Source organism: Zeugodacus cucurbitae, chromosome 4 (assembly GCF_028554725.1).
Source record: "Zeugodacus cucurbitae isolate PBARC_wt_2022May chromosome 4, idZeuCucr1.2, whole genome shotgun sequence".
NCBI classification, from domain to species: domain Eukaryota; kingdom Metazoa; phylum Arthropoda; class Insecta; order Diptera; family Tephritidae; genus Zeugodacus; species Zeugodacus cucurbitae.
The window spans coordinates 70,576,442-70,596,966 of NC_071669.1; the positions used below are offsets into that span (position 1 = coordinate 70,576,442).

The 20,525-nt window shown below is 36.7% G+C and overlaps 4 protein-coding genes across 9 annotated transcripts; 2 read left to right on the top strand and 2 right to left on the bottom strand.

Annotated features, from left to right (window-relative positions):
- Positions 1–1,128: 1,128 nt before the first annotated feature.
- LOC105213052 (adenosine deaminase 2) lies at positions 1,129–19,953 on the bottom strand. 3 transcript variants are annotated; one of them, XM_054228838.1, is made up of 4 exons: positions 19,800–19,953; positions 3,102–4,092; positions 2,851–3,033; positions 1,129–2,793 (listed from the first exon to the last, which is right to left on the bottom strand). In XM_054228838.1, exons 2-4 carry the CDS (start codon positions 3,927–3,929, stop codon positions 2,158–2,160), a joined length of 1,647 nt encoding a protein of 548 aa, XP_054084813.1. In that variant the 5' UTR covers positions 3,930–4,092; positions 19,800–19,953; the 3' UTR covers positions 1,129–2,157. The 3 variants fall into 3 exon arrangements, with proteins under 3 accessions (XP_054084813.1, XP_054084812.1, XP_011183883.2); XM_054228837.1 differs by having other exon boundaries at positions 19,693–19,947; XM_011185581.3 differs by having other exon boundaries at positions 19,592–19,947.
- Positions 5,206–7,316, bottom strand: LOC105213033 (adenosine deaminase 2). Its single transcript, XM_011185557.3, has 3 exons — positions 6,218–7,316; positions 5,978–6,160; positions 5,206–5,914 (listed from the first exon to the last, which is right to left on the bottom strand). Exons 1-3 carry the CDS (start codon positions 7,004–7,006, stop codon positions 5,315–5,317), a joined length of 1,572 nt encoding a protein of 523 aa, XP_011183859.2. The 5' UTR covers positions 7,007–7,316; the 3' UTR covers positions 5,206–5,314.
- On the top strand, positions 7,909–11,177 carry LOC105214959 (uncharacterized). 4 transcript variants are annotated; one of them, XM_054228834.1, is made up of 18 exons: positions 7,919–8,050; positions 8,131–8,261; positions 8,327–8,431; positions 8,497–8,583; positions 8,642–8,905; positions 9,097–9,150; positions 9,236–9,274; positions 9,347–9,439; positions 9,494–9,559; positions 9,634–9,687; positions 9,774–9,878; positions 9,952–9,987; positions 10,039–10,068; positions 10,126–10,248; positions 10,305–10,347; positions 10,410–10,722; positions 10,781–10,892; positions 10,953–11,177. In XM_054228834.1, exons 2-18 carry the CDS (start codon positions 8,160–8,162, stop codon positions 11,055–11,057), a joined length of 1,731 nt encoding a protein of 576 aa, XP_054084809.1. In that variant the 5' UTR covers positions 7,919–8,050; positions 8,131–8,159; the 3' UTR covers positions 11,058–11,177. The 4 variants fall into 4 exon arrangements, with proteins under 4 accessions (XP_054084811.1, XP_054084808.1, XP_011186980.2 ...); XM_054228833.1 differs by having other exon boundaries at positions 7,910–8,261; XM_011188678.3 differs by having other exon boundaries at positions 7,911–8,261; positions 8,500–8,583; positions 10,953–11,176.
- LOC105213042 (uncharacterized) lies at positions 11,595–13,849 on the top strand. Its single transcript, XM_011185568.3, has 8 exons — positions 11,595–11,755; positions 11,829–11,906; positions 11,987–12,085; positions 12,164–12,274; positions 12,358–12,595; positions 12,698–12,995; positions 13,060–13,162; positions 13,617–13,849. Exons 1-8 carry the CDS (start codon positions 11,747–11,749, stop codon positions 13,719–13,721), a joined length of 1,041 nt encoding a protein of 346 aa, XP_011183870.2. The 5' UTR covers positions 11,595–11,746; the 3' UTR covers positions 13,722–13,849.
- Positions 19,954–20,525: the final 572 nt, after the last annotated feature.

The window sequence follows — 20,525 nt, forward strand, 5'->3', positions numbered from 1 at the left end:
TCTTCGGAAATGTTGTCTTCCAAAGCTGGAATAGTTGCTGGCTTATTTCTGTAGACTTTAGACTTGACGTAGCCCCACAAAAAATAGTCTAAAGGCGTTAAATCGCATGATCTTGGTGGCCAACTTACGGGTCCATTTCTTGAGATGAATTGTTCTCCGAAGTTTTCCCTCAAAATGGCCATAGAATCGCGAGCTGTGTGGCATGTAGCGCCATCTTGTTGAAACCACATGTCAACCAAGTTCAGTTCTTCCATTTTTGGCAACAAAAAGTTTGTTAGCATCGAACGATAGCGATCGCCATTCACCGTAACGTTGCGTCCAACAGCATCTTTGAAAAAATACGGTCCAATGATTCCACCAGCGTACAAACCACACCAAACAGTGCATTTTTCGGGATGCATGGGCAGTTCTTGAACGGCTTCTGGTTGCTCTTCACCCCAAATGCGGCAATTTTGCTTATTTACGTAGCCATTCAACCAGAAATGAGCCTCATCGCTGAACAAAATTTGTCGATAAAAAAGCGGATTTCACATTTCGAACCGAACACTGATTTTGGTAATAAAATTCAATGATTTGCAAGCGTTGCTCGTTAGTAAGTCTATTCATGATGAAATGTCAAAGCATACTGAGCATCTTTCTCTTTGACACCATGTCTGAAATCCCACGTGATCTGTCAAATACTAATGCATGAAAATCCTAACCTCAAAAAAATCACCCGTTACAACACCTGACCACTTATGACAACTATATATGCGTATATATAATCAGATTTGTTATCGATTTGTAGTCGCCTATTTACAGTAGAGATTTCAAAAAATGTTACTAATAATTACAAGAAAACAACAGAAGCTTTAGTTTCACTACCTGATTTATAATATATAATTAAAATAATAATTAGACCACCCCTTAACAATACCGTAACACTCAATTCATCATCAGTTATTGAAGGAAATTTCGAAGATACGCCTTTTTGGACATACTTGTTCCTGACTTACACCTCCCTTCGCAAATCAGCACACATCCACTCTTCTAATACCAACGGAAAAATTTATTTTCTGAATAGAAGAGTTTATCTAACCACCACATCAACAATATCTGTCTTCAATTTTCATATTAAAAAAAAAATAATTTAATTTAGACGATTTTTATTACATTTTTGATTAGCTAATATTACATACATATATACATGATAACTTTATTTCATTAAATTTTTTATTAATTATTTTTAATATACATATACCCTAAAAAATGCTCTAAAAAGAACTTATCGTCATTACTTATCAAAATCGATTTTCTAGAATAAAATATTTCAACTTACAAATGTGTAAAGCAAAGCAATATCAATAAGTAATATAATAATATATAACAACAGATACAACTTAGTTCAGAATCCGATTAGTTCAAATCCGATCATAATGCGATTGTCGTCATCTTTGCTTGGCTTTGGAAGCCATTTGTCATTTAAAGATACAATCATATACTTTTTATCCACCGAATTAAAGCAAAACTAAAACTTACATAAAATAAAAGTGTTTAAAGTTCATACTATATCAACTTAAAAAGAATTACGCCTAAACGTTAACTCCCTGTTTCTTATTGGAAAGCTTTAACCATAACACAATATAGACTATCTGCTACTTACTCTCTAACTTACTGCTACATAAATGTATGTATTGTATATAAATAAAAGAAACTTTCATAGGAAAAAATAAAAAAAAACTTTCATAGGAATGTCGCCCTAATACTCAACGCTTACATTTTTGTATTAAAAATTAACAAGTGATTAATCACCAAGCTTCGAGGCCTCGAGTTCCATGAAAATACATTTAAGAAATTAACTAACTTCGACGGCAGTCCTCGATTTCAGATATATACCTTTGTATGTATAGTAGTATAGATCTAAATCTATACACTGTTTTAGAATCTCTTCTTGTCTTAAAATTAATATTTTTGAATTAAACAAATATATATAAAGTAAATACATATATATGTCTATGAACCGACTGACGTTATTGTCACCACTACACATGCGCTTTTCTTTCCTCCATCTACCAATCTCTTGAATTTCCATCCCATTTGTGAGTACTCTCACAGCCAACGCATCAAACGCATGAGCACACCGGGTAACAATATGAACGCCGCCACCACCCGTGCTAGTCAATCGATCCGATTCGTCTGCAGGCGACCAGCAGCGCCATCTGTATCACCCTCTATGATTTTCTCGATGAATTTGTCCCATTGCAATTGCCATTTTTGCAGCGCCAACTCTTGTTGTTGCTCATTTAAGGCGCTGTACACGAGCGAATTGATCGCCAATTTCTTTAGTAAACGCATATCGGCATGCGCCGAAGCGATACCCAAGAAGGCAATATAGAAATCGTGTGAGAGTGGTGTTGCACGCCAAAATGATGGATCGTCTGAAGAGATCACAACTGTGAAATTGTCCGAAAACAAATGTGAGCAGGGGTGGTTGCGATAGTCGGTGACAAGCTGTAAGACTTGATTGGATATGGGATTAATCTCCACGGGAATGTTGCGCTCTTTCAGCGCCTGCAAGACATGCGGATGTTTGGTGAGCGCGAAACCGTGTCCAATACGTTTGGTACCGAGCAAAACAGCGTCAATTAGATTTTCATCAACGGCTGCGCCATTCCAATTCGTCTCACCGGCATGGAAGTAGAAATCAATATCGGCTGGCACGCTAAGTAATTGCGGTATGAAGTCTTTCAGTGGACGACCGAGTTCCTCTTGACCAACCAAATCAAAACCAGCTACGAAATCGGGATACTTAGCCTGCAAAACGCGATTTTTTTTATTTCACGACAGTGTAAAAGATTGTATAAGTCTTACCTTGATCTCGATGCAGATACGTATATATTGTTCAACTGTTTCGGGACTTGTATTTCTAATGGGCGCATATATCATCTTTGAGCCGATGAAGTCCGGATATTCCTTCATAAATTTCTCCAAAGTTTCTGTGTAAATCCGGACTGTGTCGAGTTCAGTATATTCTCCGTCATCCAAATCATAGAGCTGTGAATACAAAACATCAGCGATTTAGTGAGATATAGCCAAGTGAGAACTTTAAAAATATTACTAACCTGTGGCAGTGTGCTGCGGAATTCCAAATATTGCACACCATCGGCACGAAACTCCTTCAAAGCGTTGTAATAATAATCAGCCCAGACGGGAGCATAAGTAAGCAAACCATCCAGTAGGCTAAATATTTCCATAAAGGTCTTCCAAGCTTCATTGTTATCCAAGAACGTCTCCTTTGGATACAGAGTGAAGCGTTCACGTAAATAGTTATCGACCGCTGCAGCGCCACGCCTACTGCGCATCGTTGCCAACGGCGTCCACGCGCAATCCGCACCCTCAACTACAATTGCCGGCTTAGTTCTGGCAAAACGCAGCGACACCGCTTCCAAACTGCCGCTAGACTCGCAAACCCATAAATTGTCACGATACGTGAGCTTGATCAAGAAGTCCGTGCTGCACATGGCTGTATCGTGTGAATGCAGTACACCTCCCTTCGGCATTGCCTGCATGTAAGAGAATAGCTGCGTTTTTGCTATGGCCTCCAACACGCTGAAGAAATGTTTGGACGGTTTGAAAAGATGTGGCGTCACAAGTCCTTCCTCATATTCCTTCCCCTTGGCTGCCATAATGATTTGATTGGCTTGGAGTTCGCGATCATTCAACTCGATCTCGGCACCCAGACCCATGGACTCCTCATAGCGGAAGAATTTGCTGCGATCAGCGTTGTACTCCTCGGGTGTTGGACGAATATTGTTGCGTGTATTGTCGTTAGCCTTAAACGCATAGGCGGCCAGATGTGATGCGGCCAATTGGCTGCGTGAATGGAAGCGCGCCAAAGTGACGCTAAGGAAACACGCGACAAGCGCTAAGCGGAAGCAGCTGTGAAACATCTCGATCGCTGAACTCAAATAAAATTGCTGCGAGACCACTAAATTGTTTTATGGAGCACTTCCCGTAATTGACGTCCACGTCGAGCGCCGATCGAACGCGTACTGAGTTGTCGCCAAAAGTGTCGGTCTTTTAAGACGTTCGCTGTTGAAGTGTCACGGTAATCTGCAAATGAACGAATTTTTGTTAGAATTTCAGTTTTGTTTTATGCCAGCTTATCGGTCAGTTTGTGTATATATTTGTATGTGTGTAGCCTTTTGCAAAGCCACTTAGAGTGTGGTGGTAAATACCAGAGGCAAAGAAGAATATTTTAGTTGTCGATAAGATAAACATTGCGCTAAATAGTTACATACTTTCTTATAGACGTATGAAGACATCGTATATATTAAGATTATGCGTAGATTACGACTGAAAAGCTTTTCAACAATATCCTCGACTAAAAATATACCGAAGAACAAAAATTACATGCAAATACTAAATTACAGGGCATGATGAAATTGGCTTTATTAGTAGTGTATCTGGAAATTCCGATTGTAGTGGATTCAATAATTTGTGACATAATCCACTCAGTACAAATATTTGTATAGCTTTTGATTCCGCAACAAAATATCCGTATCATCTATCAAAGTTATTTTGGTATATTCAAAAATATGCAGATATGATCTGACAAATCCTTGTGCTACAATGTTATCACTTCTTTGTTCTATTTATAATTAATCAATAAATAAATAAATATTCCATATACTCGATTATTTTATTTAGCATATGACGTGACGTCACATGTGTTTTCATCTAAATCATGTCTTTTAGATATCAATATACTGTTTCCTCAATACATTAATCATTTGAAAGGATCTATATTGCATGTAAAATTTTCATGTGATATCACATCATATGCATATGAATATTATAATCACATCACATCATCCAATCAAATCGCAATATCACATTTCCATCAAATCAGATCATACAAAGTCATAATTCATTATTATCAATTCTATCATTTAGTAACTAAATGTCGAATGATATCAAATTATCAATACCATGATAACGAATATCTCGTGATATAAGTATCATATGATATTACGTCACATGATCAACACCTAGTATAATTTCGAATATAAAAATATAAAAATGATGCATTGTGATTCGTCACATCACATCGTTAAACCAATATCTATCATGTAATAATAACATCGCCAATGTGTAGCACTAAATGGCATTAAATGATGTATCAAAAATATTTAGAAAATATAAAAAATTTATAAAATTAGACTGTTTATGGTCAAAAGCTCACAAGTGCATTTTTATTCTTGGTAACCACCGAAATTTACATTAATTTTTCAATTTTTACAAAAAAAATCTTATTTTACACCCACTCATAACATTAGCGATTCAATTTAGAATTTATATCGTCGATCCATTGGTCCCAACGCTTATACCATTTCTCAAATGCGACCTCACGCTCACTGCTGCTGAAGGCACCAAAAGTAATCGAGTTCGAAGCCAACTGTTTCAACATGCCAAGATCTGCTTTTCGCGAAGCGATCACCATAAATGCCATATAGAAGTCATGGGTCAGTGGCGTGGCTTTCCAAAATGATGGATCATCTGACGCAATGACCACAGGATAATTCACAGCGAAGAGCATCGCCGCAGGATGTGTGCGCAAATCGCCAATATATTGCAAAACTTGATTGGATATCGGGTTTATTTCGATTGCAATGTTTTTAAAACGCGCCAACTGCAATATTTCGGGATGTTTGAGCAGCGCCAGCCCATGACCGATACGTTTCGTGCCGAGAAGAACAGCGTCGAGCAGATTCTCATCGGTGTTCGTGCCATACCAATTCGTTTCGCCGGCATGAAAATAAAAATCGATTTCGTCTTGCAGAGCAAGTAATTCGCGCGTATAGTCGCGTAAGGGGCGACCCTCATCTTCGTAACCGACCAAATCGAAACCGGCAAAGTAATCGGGGAAGTTGGACTGCGAAGAAATAAAGTAGAGCACTGGAGCTCCAATTCACCACTCAAAATTCAAACTGCCTACCTTCAGCAGCAATGCATTGCCTAAATACTCCACGAAACGAGCATCGGACACTTTTCTCGTCGGCGCATAAATCAGGCGTGAACCAATCCAGTCTGGATACGAAGCGCGAAATCGCAAATCAGCATCGCGCATTGCACGCGTCGTATTCAAAAGGGTGTAGTTGCCGCCATTCAAATCGTACAACTGATGAGAGAAAACAAAAGCTAGAAGCAATCAGATGATTAACGGTAAACCACTCACTATCGGCAAGACGGAACGTATTTCCAAATATTGCACACCATCGGCATAGAACTCCTCCAACGCGTTGTATATGTAATCGTTCCACACTGGCGCATATGTCAGCAATCCCACAACGAGTCGAAATATGCTACGGAAACGCTTCCAGACTGCATCCTCATTTACAAAATGCTCCAGCGGATACATCGTCAATTGCTCCAGCAACTTCTTATCGACAACATCGTTGTGCTCATTTTGACGCAATGCGCTCAACAACAACCACTCGCACGACTCTTCGCTCTGCGGCTGCAGCAAAGAGAAACGTAACATCTTATACTCTTGCGCCTCACTCTTTGCAACACAGATCCACAAATGCTCACGAGAGGTCAGCGACAGCAGATACTCACTGCTACACAGCGCCATATCATGCGCATGCAAGACGCCACCTTTGGGCATCGCTCGTAAGTGTCGAAAAAGCGTCGTATTACCGATTTTCTCGAATGATCGGAAAAAGTGTTGTGCCACCTGAAAGTGGCTTATGTTTTTCAAACCCAACTCCAGTTCGTGCTTCTTCTCCAGCATGATCAACTCGTTGACGACGCGCTCCTTGGCGTTGAGCAACACGCGTCCGCCGAGCTGATTGTTTGACTCCTTCTCCAAGATATTGGCGCGCATTGTTTCATAGATGCGCACATGTTCGGAAAGCTGCGCGTAGCCTTGCAACGCCGGCAAGTCCAACAGCAGCGCAAAGACCAAGAAATTGGCCAGTATGAGAAATACAGCAATATTTCGTATCCAACGCAAGTTCGCCATAGTCACGGTTGCTCAAGCGACGCGCACAAACTGATTGAAATTCGACGAATGAACTGAGTTTGCAGCGTAAGCTCGCTCTTAGAAGTTTGGTTAATGCGCTTGTTTGTTTATTTAATCGCTCACTAATCAGACCGAACTCAAATTTAAAACAAATGTTGGCGTCTCTGATAACTAGCAGCCGAGCTTTTATTTAATATGCAACATTTATGTTCACAAATTAATTTTTTTTTTAAAGCTTATTTCTTTCTTAATTTTTAATTTTTTTTTCAATAAACTTTTCTCGTATTTCATTTAGAAAATATTAAATTAAATTGTTTGAAAAGACTTTTGGCAGCATCGAAAACAATGTGTGCTTATTAGAAATCGAAATTATGGGAGATTAGGAGAGAGAGAGTCGAAAGTCGCAAGGTTGAGCTTTACAAGTCGTGATATGTTATATGATTCCAAACCCGTCTGACTAGCACCTAGCACTAAAGAACAACGGTTTCATCAGAAGCAAGCTGTTGCTCTAACAAATTTATCAGAATCCCAGCTAACCGACAATAACATATAAATATTTTCTTTAATAACATATTCAACCACAATCTCGAGATTTGTTAGGAAATTGCACAATAGTAACTTGTAGCTTAAACCGTATATAAATATACCGGATAACATCTCAGAAAAAGTTGAGCTTGACTCCAACCAATTTTCTTAAACCAACATGGAGAATCTCCATGTCCACTTAATTCCGAAATCGTGGGATCGTATACCGAAGCCAATCTGCTTGACTTTGAATAAATCATCAGAAACCTTTAGTTTAAAAAAAAAAAAAAAACAAAGTAAAAGTGTTTTTCAACTCTGGTAACACGATATCCAAATGTTAAACAAAACACGAAAATTCCTAAAATATAAAAAGTAATCACATTTTCTGACAGTGAAATTACAAAAAAAAAACATTATTTTCATAAAATATAAGCGACTTTCAGAAACTTTTATATATTTTTTTATAATCGAACATTTTTTGGTATTTCCAAACTCAACGGCACCTCAAAGGATCGGAACGTCGGTTTTAGTTTGAATTGAGGATATTCATAAAGATAAAGCATTTTCATCAAATCTAATCTAGATTTTCTTTCAAATAGTGATTGTGAAATTACGCAAAAAAGGGGGTATGCAACGTTCACTGAATCAACGGGAGCTACAAGCGTTAGATTTGCGCACCTGCAATATGAATGTTGGTCCACAACAGCGACAACAACAAACACATAAAAAGGTTTAAATTGATAATTTTGGTATAAAATTAAAGCGATAAAAATGTATTTCCAACATCTTTGACAGTATTCAACCATGGCTAAACAGAAACCCGGGAACCCACATGCTACAGTCTTCCAGCAACTGCCACTACCGCCAACACAGCCGCTGACAGTTGAAAAACATAACTCGGTAATAAATAATCTGATTTATTCAGGCATCTATATGTTATTGAATGCAAAATATTTTCGCTTCAGCAGAGTTCCGAGCAAAGCATGAATCAAGGACTTACACGCAGTATGAGCATGATTGATTTGCCTTCGCGGCGTGGAATTCTGTTGAGGGTATGAGTGGATGCTTTTTTATAATTATTATACAATATTTTTTTTTTATAATTTTCAGCTACGCGGTGGTTGCGAGCATATGACCGCTGAAGAAGAGGAATTGAAAAGATTTTGTGAATCAGTAGATCCAAATATAGTTTTCGATGAACTGCAGCCGGAGCCACCGCTCCCAACTCAACGACAAACAGCTCGCTTATGCGCTGGTTCCCCCACCAATTACTCATGTCCACCACCAACGCCCTGTCCATGTCCAAACAATTTTAGCAAACAGACGGAACACTCTTCGCGTATACAGAATTATTCCTCATTCTGCCCACCAGGCGTAAGTTCAATACTATCTATCCACATCGTTTTTTCTGAGTTTCTGAAGCCAAGTACTATAACAAAAATGTTTTCACACTACACTTGACCCGACTTACAAATTATGGAAGTTCCAAATATGGAAATTCACAGTATAGTTAAAGATTTGCAAACATCACTCTTTACAAAACTGAATTTTTTTCTAATTTTCAGCTAAATACCAGCGTTAGGAGTACATCATATCCACAGCAGTCAAGAGGTCGTTCGGTAAGTTTTTAAGTTGTTTATACGAGCTATAGAAACTATATATAATTGAGAGGAATGTATTCTCTTTCATATTTAAATACTTTAGTCCTTCGATGAGTATCCCAGCATACCACCAAGACGACAGGTAAGACTCCCATAAGCATAGGTAAATATAATAATTTATATACTATTCCAACGATTTGTTCGATTTCTTTAGTCAGCCGTGGATCCTACAATGTCATTTTGGTCGCCACCAATGCCACAGCCAACGCCAACCAGGCACCCCACCAGAGCATCGACATCTACGAGAGTAAGTATATAAAACGACGATCAATAAATTTTTCATATGTTTTACTCTTTATAGTACTCCCAGGACACCTCCAAAGTACTGTACGAGTCACCTCGACGCAGCCACTATTCACCTACAAATGTGAGTGTTCGTGAATTTGCGAAAATAAATATCTATACATATGCACATGCACAATACCCGACTAAATATTTCAGCGAATGAACAGTACACCCTATATGGGTCTGCCAGGACAGCCCTTCAATGTCACGGTAACTTAAAGTTTCAAAATTTCTTATTCATAATTCCAACAAAACCTCCAACTGTATATGTCATGATACTTTAATTAAATGCCCAGAGAGCGCCGCCGCAAATGATGACCACCAAATGGATGACACCGCCGGGACGTATGCCATCGGCCTTCATGCAACAGTCAACACTAAATGAGTCGATGCTGCCAACGGTATGTATGCCGCTGATTTCAAAGCCTAAGAAAGCAGGAAATTATTTTAATTTTTCCCACATAAATATCACAGATGCATGAAACTTGGACACCGCCATCATGCCCACGGGTATTTTTAATTTTTACGGAAATATTTTAGAAAATTAAATTTTTTATTTAGGAAATTGATGAGTCAACCGTGTGCCCTGAGGTAAAAAACTAAATTTTCTATTTTATGGTTTTTATTAATATTTTTTTGTAACGCTAGACCGATGAATGCCCCAATAAAAACAAGAATTTGCCTTGTGAGGGTTGTGAGAATAGCGAGAATAGCGAAAAGACTTATCCGCCGCCACCGCGCTGCAAGCCACTACATCCGGATATAACTAAGGTGAATTGGAGATTTAAAGGAGCAGCAGACTTAACAATTTCATTTTTACTATCTAGAAATTATGCGGTGACTTGCCACCATTTAAAATACCACGTTCCAGTAATTATCGACTGAAAGTATTACAACAACAACGAATATGCATTAATTAACATTATTTGCAGTGGAAGACGATTTCATTTGCATTAAACGCCGCGAACAATGGGAGCAATTGGTGAGAGACCAAAATTGCCCGGGCGCCATACAGTCAACGATCGATGGTTCGGTGGATTTCAATGCTCTAGCTTTTAATATATTCTTCGGCGAACAGCGTTTGCCCGACTGCCTGCCGCGCATAGAGCCGATCACGCTGCTCGAGGCGTTCTTTATACGCGTCAATTACGAGCGTTGTCAGATAAAGAAGCTGGAGGAATTGGCGTACGCCAGGGATCACTCAACTGAAGAGGGGGAACATACAACGCCACCACCGAGTGATGAGTGCGTTTGAAATGCAAAATTAAGTATTTAAAAATATATAAATTTATCATTTTGCTAGTTGTACACTAATTGAGAAATGCTTTAAACGAAAATATGCCACCGATCTGAATGCGGCATTGGAAAAACTCTTTAAAGCAGAGAAGGGTTTCTCGTATCTGTCTCCACAGTCGGTAAGTCTTCAAATATTGGCTTATATATATATACTTCGGTAGATATTTTTTTATTCACAGGAACAACCACTAATGAGTTTGACATTGGAAAGCACCAGTACCGATTTGCCAGGTATACCTATATCCATAAAAGCCTATACAGGCACAACAAAACCGCGGGAATGAATTTATATGGGTTAAATATGACACATGGAAGCGGTAATAAATATAATAAATATATATCTGCTGTAATTGTGTATACATAAACAGATTATATTAATAAACAATAATTTTTCCTCAATGAAATAAGAGATTTATAAAGTCTTGAACAATAAAAAGGCTGAAAACACAGTAGAACACAGAACAGCCTTCAAAACGATGTTTGCGAAATCTTAAACCACTTTTAGGAGTTGCCACCTGTATAAATTTTTTAAGTCATAAAAACTGGATAAGATCTATTTATTAGAAAATGGGTATAAAAGTAATGAAGTTTAAGACTTTGAAAATATTTTTGAGAAGGGTTGCCATTTAATTTCAATTAAATTACGGAAAGTACATATTACATCAAATTAAAGCGAATTAAGAAAGATTTTTGGCGGAGGCATTTGTGACAAGCTTTGCCATTTGCCTCAATCAAAATCAAGGCCTAACAAATATTTTAGAATATATTTTAAGGTCACTCTCTGTAATATCCAAGTCTTCTACAGTTCTCAACACTTTTCAACAAAATTCGAAAATTCAAATGAAATAAACACTTTCCAAAATGCGTTTGACATATACGTAAATATGTAAACAAGTAAAACAAAAATAGTTTGATGAAATTTTTGTAGAAGAAGAGGCAAAAATTACAGACAAAATTCTAAATTTCAAGTAGAATGGTTGAAGTAAGTGTGTTAAGTGTGTTAGTGAACACAGCTTTAAGAGCCGATTAAAAATACCGTTTTCACATTGCACTAGAACTACTTCAACACAGGAAGCACAAGACGGAGTTTCCGCAGCAACAGCGGCCAGCGCGGCTTCGATTGCAGGCCTCAGGTAAGCGAACTATGTGTAATCACCTCGTACACCTCGCGGCTACATACAACTATTTAAATCTGCAACCTTCTCTCCCATAGTTCCAACAACAAAAGCGCAACAGCTGTGAACCCTCCACGTCCGCGGCGGCGGCGGCCGTACGTGAGAGCTACGACAACTGTGGCTGTTCGACCCGCAAGGTGAGTGCGTGTCGAATTGCATAATCAGTACACTCGATTATCAGTCCGCTCTAATACTGTACACACACACACACTCAGCTATCAACCTCAGCATCCTCGTCGCCGACACGTTTCAGCGCGAGCACAATGCCGAAAATTTGCTCGAACGACTTGGACACCGGCGCTGGCATGCTATCATCAACGCCACAGGTGAGCTACAAACTAAACAAAAAGAAAACACGCCTTGCAAAATTTGAGCAACATTCGATAAATGAACATTTCCTCAAACTTAGTCCGCATACAGGATGTCACGCAACAGCTGTGGTCAGTCGGCTGCATCACTGGTGCAGGATTCTTGCAACAATCTAAGCAAAGCTTCAAATGCATCTTGTTGTTGCTGCTGTCCACATTGTGGCAAACCGCAGGATCCAACGCAAACACCAGAAACCACAACAACAACATGTCCACCACCCAAGCGCCCACTGCCATGCAGACAGAAGCCACAGCCACCAAAGGAAGAGAAGCCATCAGGTAAGTTACCACTACATAATCGTATGCGCATACCTGAGTGTGTGGGTGGAGTGGTTAATTAGTTCACAAACAAACTACTGCTCCTGAATGTTTGCTTTGCAGCCGAGATGGAGTTCAAGTGTCGCATGCGAAAATTGCAATTGGAAAATTTGGTTAAAGATCAGTACTGCCCAGGTGCCATACAAAGTACAATTGATTGTGAGGAGGACTTTAATGAACTGTCCTTTCGTCTGGTATTCGGTTGTGATCCACTGCCCTGCACGCTGCCCACCGTGGAGCCCATCTCCTTATTGGAAGCATTTGCGATGCGTGTCGAATTGGAGCGTTGTTTACTCGCCGAGGAGTCGAACTATGCCGAGCCGAGACGATTATCGCATCGTGGTTCGTCGGAAATGGACGAGTGAGTTTAGAACGGTTTAAAGAGCAAATACTATTTATTTACTTTCCATCGGTTTTTAATACAGAGTGGACGAATATTTTAGTAAAAAGTACAAAACGGCTCTAAATGAAGCGCTAGCGAGTTTCTTGAAGGCTGAGAGGTGTTACTATCTGGAAAATCCAAATATGGTGAGATTATATATTCTGGTTTTAAATTATTAATCCAGATGAATTTTTGTCTGACCGTCCGTCCGCGAAAGTAGCCATTTCAAAAAATACCCTGACTAAACTTGGTACAACTTGCTTTCGAGCTCTAAGTTCTTCTTTCTCAAATCTACTGCCGGACTCATTTGCTCCAAATATGAGCGTTTCCTTCATGTGGGAACTCTCTTCAAAAAATTGGTCTGTACTTTTCCAGGTCACCAAATAAAGAATATGGTGATCTCAGTCCTTCCGATTTATACCATATATATCGGATAATAAGTGACATATCTTATTTAATTAAGCGAGGTAGTGAACGACGAGATCGGTTCAGACATTCTTCCAGATAATATATTCTCTTATTACAAGGCCCTGTTACATTTTTACTCAAACATATGACTCTATATTGGAGATGTTTTAATTAAAATCATTCTTATTACAGAACGCACTCGGTATGGATGCACAAATCAATAAGACCTGTACATGCCTGCCAAGCAGCTCTTTCAAAATTACTGCCTATACGGGGAATACGCGACCGATGCAGTAGAATGTTAAGGTTTACTTTTATGTGTTAATTTATAAAAATGTATATGTTATTCAAATTGTATCTGTGATAAAATTTGTATAATTAAATAATAAATTACGTTGGCAACATGTAGTTGAAAAATTAACAGAGTTGTATTTGAGATTGAATTGAAGATAACCGATCACTACAAAAGGTGATCGATTGATCATATATGCTGCTCATCATGAAAATGCAAAGCTATCAGATGTTCATAAAAGTTTTCTATTCGACTCAAAGTCAATAATTTAAATAAGTGAATGCAATAAAATATACTGTAAAAGGTGCTCAAAAATATTAAAAGGAATCTGCCACCCACATTTTAGCGAACTAAAGACCACCTAACGAGCAGATGCACTGAGAAAAATTTCCAATTATACATTTCCAAAACTACACACATACAGAATCACAATAACCGCCTTGTATGCAGCGTAATGTAGGCGAGACGATTTGAATTTAAATTTCCCATCGCTTACGGCTCATTGATTTACGGGCGGCTTGACGACCATCTGTTGATCGGTTTAATTGTGTGTGAAATTGCTGTTCGTCACCGCAATCGAGTACAATAACAAATATAGCATTTCCAATCATTTGACCAGAGTAAATAAACCAATAGCGCACCTAAATATACATATAGATATATAACTGTAAATAAGCATATATGACTGTGTATAGCAAAATACGAACACACTAATAGGTAGGTGCAATTTTTAATTTGCATAAAAAAATTTTAAATATTTCCATTCGTTAACAAGTATCAATTACAACAAGAATTTTACGATAATTGTTTGCTATTTGTTTATTACTGTCAATTGCAATTATTAAAAAATATTAATTTTTATGAGTGATAAATTTTGATTTTAATGTACTATGGTGTATGGTCTTCAAGCGATGAATTTGAGATATGTATATTTTTTAGTCTCTTGCAGCCGAATGAGCTAGTAACTGTAGTATTTCAGACCTGATGCAGAATATCTTGGAGCACTCCAGCTTGCCTTCGTGCTTAATCAATAAGAATCAGCGGTTACTTTTTAATTGTATAATATTTTCTCGTATATTCCAATACAAAATAGCTTTAAAATTATTTAAATTATATTATATTGCTATAAGCGACTCAGTTACTTTCACGAAGTCGTGAGATTATCACTTATGTAGAAACATTTATGAATCATATTAATTCTAATCGTTTAACCTTTAATCCCATGATAGACCGCTAATAAAAATTTTTATTCCTTAAGTTATTCTTCATTGGCGTTGTGACTCACAAAAATGCGTTTCAATTTAATGTATATGTGATATCTTAGCATTTTATGCTCTCTCAATGAATTAATGCATGCAGTCAGCCAAATAATTGTTATTATCGGTTCATGCACTTGCGTTATCTTAATATAATGTACATGTATACGCTCAAGTCACAAAATCCAATATATTTTATTTTATGAGTGAGTGTATGCAATAAATATTTCATGGGCAGCAGTTGATAAGGAAAAATTACATACGATAAATTTAAGCTTGGTATCTAACTAATATTTGCTTTATAAAATTATTAAATTATTATGGAACAAGCGACCAAATTACACGCATATAGCCACTCAATTAACAAATGTTCCAATTAATAATACTGTAGACCATTTACTAATTGACTAAATTTATAGAGCCAAGGTTAAAATATTTAAAAGTAAAGTTTCTGGCATTTAAAACAAACTAGACGATCTGGTTCGCTTGCCTCTTAACGATGTCAATGTTATTCCGTAGTCAAAAAAATAACGGGAATGGTAAAATTTCCAATTGTCAAGTAATTATGGGCCATCGTTTTACAAACATAAATGAAATCGCTGAAAGAGCCAAAGGCTATCCCAAAAATCGACTTTAAGAAGTGTTTTGTCGATTGGAAGACGCGCAACAACATTAATATAGACAAATGAATAATTATTTTTTCCTGAATCGAAAATTCCCGTTATTTTTTGAACACAGCTCTCACATAAACAAACAATATTTGGTTATTAACACAATCCATTGACTCTGGTTTTATCTTCCGGGATAATTTATAGAAACACCGCCGTTTTTTTGTAAATTTAAGGCTTTATTGTATAAAAACGGTTACAAAAGTGGTATTCAAAATATTGGCCGTCGCTAGCTACTACTTTTGACCATCTTTCTGGCAGCATGCGTATGCCGTGACGAAAGAACTCCTCATCTTTCGAATCGAGCCAAGTATCAATCCAATTTTTAACTTCTTCATAAGAACTGAAGTGCTCGTTAGCTAGAGCGTGTGCCATCGATCGGAACAAGTGGTAGTCAGATGGAGCAACGTCTGGAGAATACGGCGGGTGGGGTAAGATCTCCCATTTCAGCGTCTCCAAATATTTTTTGACCACCTTTGCGATGTGAGGTCGAGCTTTGTCATGTGGGAGAATGACTTTATCGTGTCTTTCCGCGTACTGTGACCGTTTTTCTTTTAGTACTCGACTCAAACGTAGCTTTAGCAGCTCATAATGTATCACCCTCAGCTGGCCCCACCAAATGCAGAACATAACCTTGGCGCAGTGATTGTTCGGGTTTGCCGTCGATGTGGAGGCATGTTCAGGCTTTCCCATTTTTCGTCGCCAGTTACAATACGATGTAAAAATCCCTTTCGGTTGTGCCTTTGAAGCAGCTGTTCACATGCAAAGAAGTGCCGTTCGACATCTCGTGTTTTCAAGTCGTAAGGAACCCAGTTTCCTTGTTTCTGAATCATTCCCATGGCTTTGAGGCGTTTTGATACGGCTTGCTGTGTCACTTGCAACGATTCGGCCAATTCCTCTTAGGTTTGAAACGTATCTTGGTCGAGTAATGCTTCCAATTTAGCATCTTCGAAAATCTTCTCCCTTCCACCAACATGCCGCTCTTCGACTTCATAATCACAATTCTTAAAACGTTGAAACCATTCGCGAAATGTTCTAAGTGAAAGAACAGCCTCATCGTACGTATCCGAAAGCATTCGATGAGCCTCAGCCGCACTTTTCTTGGAATTAAAAAAGAAAAGCAAAATTTCCCGCAAATGTCGAGAATTCGGCTCAAAAAGTGACATTTTCAATTGAGAATAAGTTTGGGATGTAAACAGATCTCTACAAATATTTTGTTGGGTTAATGTTGACAAAAAACGATTTAATCGATTTAATCGACCATTGCTTGACCCTAGAGACATCTATTGGAAAATGGCGGAAGCAAAGTTAGACCTAATAATATATTCCAACTATGAACCAAATCAGCTTAACATATTGTTATTTTGGAATAATTTAGGTTATAACGCCATCTACAGAGGTTAGGTTAGGTTAGGTTAGGTTTGTAGGCAGATCTCTGCAAAGACAGAAAGATCTCACTTAGACAGCCTGGCGCTGTCCTCCTACTGAGATTACAATTTACAGAAACATTTTCCTAGTTTCCCAAAAGTTGTTTGACTGTTTTTTGTTTCAACCAAGTCGTTCATTTGTTATATTTATTCAACTATTTACCTATAGCACTTCAAGATAAAAACTTTAAATAAAAAATACAATTTAAAAATAAATATTTATGTTTAAAATTACAACAACTACTTAAGACTTTACTCCAGCCATCTTTATTGCTTTATACTTTGAGTAAACAAATAAAATTTACTGAAAGCTCAAAAGTAACTAATAATCAAAAATAAATGAAATACTGCATTTGTAAAACACTGAAATATTGACATTCTACAAATTGTTGCATGTTTTAAAAACTTTAATGGCTTAAATAGATATTTTTATGAGCAATAAAATATAGATAGACACAGCTATGAGTTGATGCACACACACACACATACAGCCATGGTAAACAATTCAGTTATTTTTATAGCCAAAATCATATTTGATTTATCACTCACTTCAACACACGCACACACTCAAACTCAAATATATTTATTTAACTCTGTATTGAAGGGATGTGTGCGTGTGTTCTACCACCAAGCCGCTTTATTATTTGCCCATTTTAAATCAATCTGAAGTGTTATAAATATTTATTTATACCGTTATGAAAGCACATTTGTATGTTTATTGCTGCAAAAATACGTATGTACTTACATAGAAACATGCGTGTGTACATAAAAATTAACACCTAACAACAATCGAATTTTCATTGATAATAAATGTAGAAAGGTAGAAGAGTTATCAAGTGGTTTCGTGAGTTTAAGGGGGTATGAGGAGAAATTGAAAAAAAAAACCACAAAAGTGCGCTTAACGACAAGGCGGCAAATGACTGATTAACTCAGTATGCATAACACTTAAGAACCCCATTAATCACTTTACATACTTGTAGGTACAAGTTGATTTATTTCTATAATTAAATTACTCGTGTTTGCGTGTTTGACTGCTACTTTTTATGATGAATTTAAAAGCTTGAAAATAAAAATATCATTGCAGTTAGAATAAGTGTGTGTTTGATTTTACCAGGTTTTTAATCGATTTGAATGTTTACATAAAGGAAAATTATTTTTGTTTTTTTTTTTAGTTATCAGCTAGGAAGAAAAATAATATAGTCATAGAGATATCCTAACTACGGTAAATAATCGGAGGTCAGTTTTCACAATTTAAACTTTGGGAAGGACCTTCCAATGAGATTTCTCACTAAAAGCAACTAGTGAAGAGTTGATTTGGGCAATTAAGATAACACTACATTAAAGGAAGTAAGAATTATGTGACAAATGCAACATGAGTATACCACACAATGCAATCACACGCTTTAGAATGCACTCCACTGCTGAAGAGTCTACACATAAATGCAGTATTGTTGCTTTTCGTTGCTTTATCAGCCGCCAACAGCTGTTGTTGATAAAAAAACGAGTGCAAGGCAACAATAAAGAACACAATAAGAAGTACATTGTTCAACTGACAGACTATTGAAGACTTGATTAAACACAAAAATATCTACATACGGTACAATAAACAAAGAGCAGTAACTTTGACAGCAAACGAAACAAAGAGAAATAAGAAATGAAAAGTGTTTATGATATATGTATGTGTGTGTGTGTTTGTATTTGTGTACGAAAGAAGCCAAAAAGTAATTTAGAGTGCTCACAACAGCCGGCTGAAGATCAAAGCAGAGTGCGGGTTGAAGGGGGGGATTTTAAAAATGTTTTTGCGAACTTGAAATGCTAGAATATCACGCAGACATACTCTGACATACAAATACACATATGTATGTGTTGAGTATGATGCCAGCGTTATCAGTCATAAACAACACCTTTCGAATGCTCTAAACAAGATATTTTTTAGCGTTTTCAATATTTTTACACACTTTTTGCTTTTGCTTATTTAAATAATTTTTTTAAGCTTTTAAGTGTTAACTGTTTAGAAAAAAAAATTACAAAAACATAATGAAATATTTATAATTAGACCGAAGCTTGTGCGAACGCTGTGCAGTGAAGCGTTGAAGCGCGCAATGTTTTTGTTATTGTGGTTAGGTGTGTTTGAATTTGTTTTGTATTTGCTAACTAAAGCAAATAATTTTTGTTTTCACACACTAATATACAGTTAAGCTCACTTATTTGTTGGTAGAAAATCGGTACGAATTAAAGTTAATTATTTTGCCGAGTCTCTCCTGGCTATGCAGGGATTTTCATGTAAAATAATTTATTTTTGAAATTTAAATAAATATTTTAAATTAATATTTTTACGGCAATTTGTTGCGAGCGTGCTTATTTACTAAACTTTATGCTCACTGAAAGCTGTGCAAATAATAATTGTTGCTTTTAGTTTATTAAATACATACAACAATATACATACTTATATGCTTAAATATAGTACAAACAATTTTTTTTATAATTTTTTTATATTTTTTTTACAATAAACAATTCAACTTACTCTCAAATTCGTTGAAAATATTTTATTTTTATATTTTTAATATCACAAACACTTTGAAAAATCACCATTAACAATAGAAACAAAATTATTTCTTATTTCACCTTGTTGTTGTTGTTACTCTTTGTTTCGTGTTTTTAACCATCACTCATTAGCGGACGCTTTTGTTATTATTATATTTGTATTTTTCTGTTTTGGCACATTCATATACATACATAAGCACACAATATTTTGTTGTGATCAACAATAATTTTGTTTCTTTCTTTTCGTTTTGCAAAAGAACGGTCGGTCTGCTAGCGTCAATGCGATCGCACAAAACACATTCTCATGCTCAGAAGTTAGCAGTAAAACTGAAAGTGACTGACTGACTGTAAAACCGGCAACGCTCATTGCGGTTGCAATGCCAGAATATCTGCAGATGCACTGAGAAAAATTTGTGTGTGAAGATTTTTTAATTCAAACTCAGATTTTTTAGGTATAACTTTATGGATATGTTAAGAACTTTTTCACATAAAAAAAATTAATTTCCAAAAAAAAAAATTTAATATCAGTTTGGACTTCTTCTAGTTCTCTCAGCTGATTTTCCCTTAAATGGCTAGTTCTTAATGATCTTGAACATTTTAGTTTTGTGGTAAAGATTTTATCTGAAACCTTCTAGAGAGTATATATAATTTGAATATGAAGTTAGAGAAATGATCACACTTATATGAATCATATTTTGAGAAACAGTAGTATCTGCTTTATAATTTTATAATAGATCAATGTATATATTCCGTTTTCCCGAAATTTTTCTCGATAGTTGAAGCTATAACCGAGCACTTAAGGTCATTGAGAACACATATCGCATGGCACCTAAAATAATAGGACTAAAAATCGCATAAGTTAATAAATGCATGATTTTTAAAATTATCTTATTATACCCTGAACAGGGTATATT

Excerpts from the sequence above, each read along its gene's own strand:
- LOC105213052 (XM_054228838.1), bottom strand. The coding sequence starts at position 3,929 with ATGTTTCACAGCTGCTTCCGCTTAGCGCTTGTCGCGTGTTTCCTTAGC. Across the intron at positions 3,034-3,101 it reads TCCGCAGCACACTGCCACAG|CTCTATGATTTGGATGACGG; the intron begins GTTAGTAATATT and ends TTGTATTCACAG. Across the intron at positions 2,794-2,850 it reads GTATCTGCATCGAGATCAAG|GCTAAGTATCCCGATTTCGT; the intron begins GTAAGACTTATA and ends CGCGTTTTGCAG.
- LOC105213033 (XM_011185557.3), bottom strand. The coding sequence starts at position 7,006 with ATGGCGAACTTGCGTTGGATACGAAATATTGCTGTATTTCTCATACTG. Across the intron at positions 6,161-6,217 it reads TACGTTCCGTCTTGCCGATA|TTGTACGATTTGAATGGCGG; the intron begins GTGAGTGGTTTA and ends TTCTCTCATCAG. Across the intron at positions 5,915-5,977 it reads GCAATGCATTGCTGCTGAAG|TCCAACTTCCCCGATTACTT; the intron begins GTAGGCAGTTTG and ends ATTTCTTCGCAG.
- LOC105214959 (XM_054228833.1), top strand. The coding sequence starts at position 8,160 with ATGCAACGTTCACTGAATCAACGGGAGCTACAAGCGTTAGATTTGCGC. Across the intron at positions 9,151-9,235 it reads AGCAGTCAAGAGGTCGTTCG|TCCTTCGATGAGTATCCCAG; the intron begins GTAAGTTTTTAA and ends TAAATACTTTAG. Across the intron at positions 10,069-10,125 it reads AGTCAACCGTGTGCCCTGAG|ACCGATGAATGCCCCAATAA; the intron begins GTAAAAAACTAA and ends TTGTAACGCTAG.
- LOC105213042 (XM_011185568.3), top strand. Across the intron at positions 12,596-12,697 it reads AAAGGAAGAGAAGCCATCAG|CCGAGATGGAGTTCAAGTGT; the intron begins GTAAGTTACCAC and ends TTTGCTTTGCAG. Across the intron at positions 13,163-13,616 it reads ATCTGGAAAATCCAAATATG|AACGCACTCGGTATGGATGC; the intron begins GTGAGATTATAT and ends TTCTTATTACAG.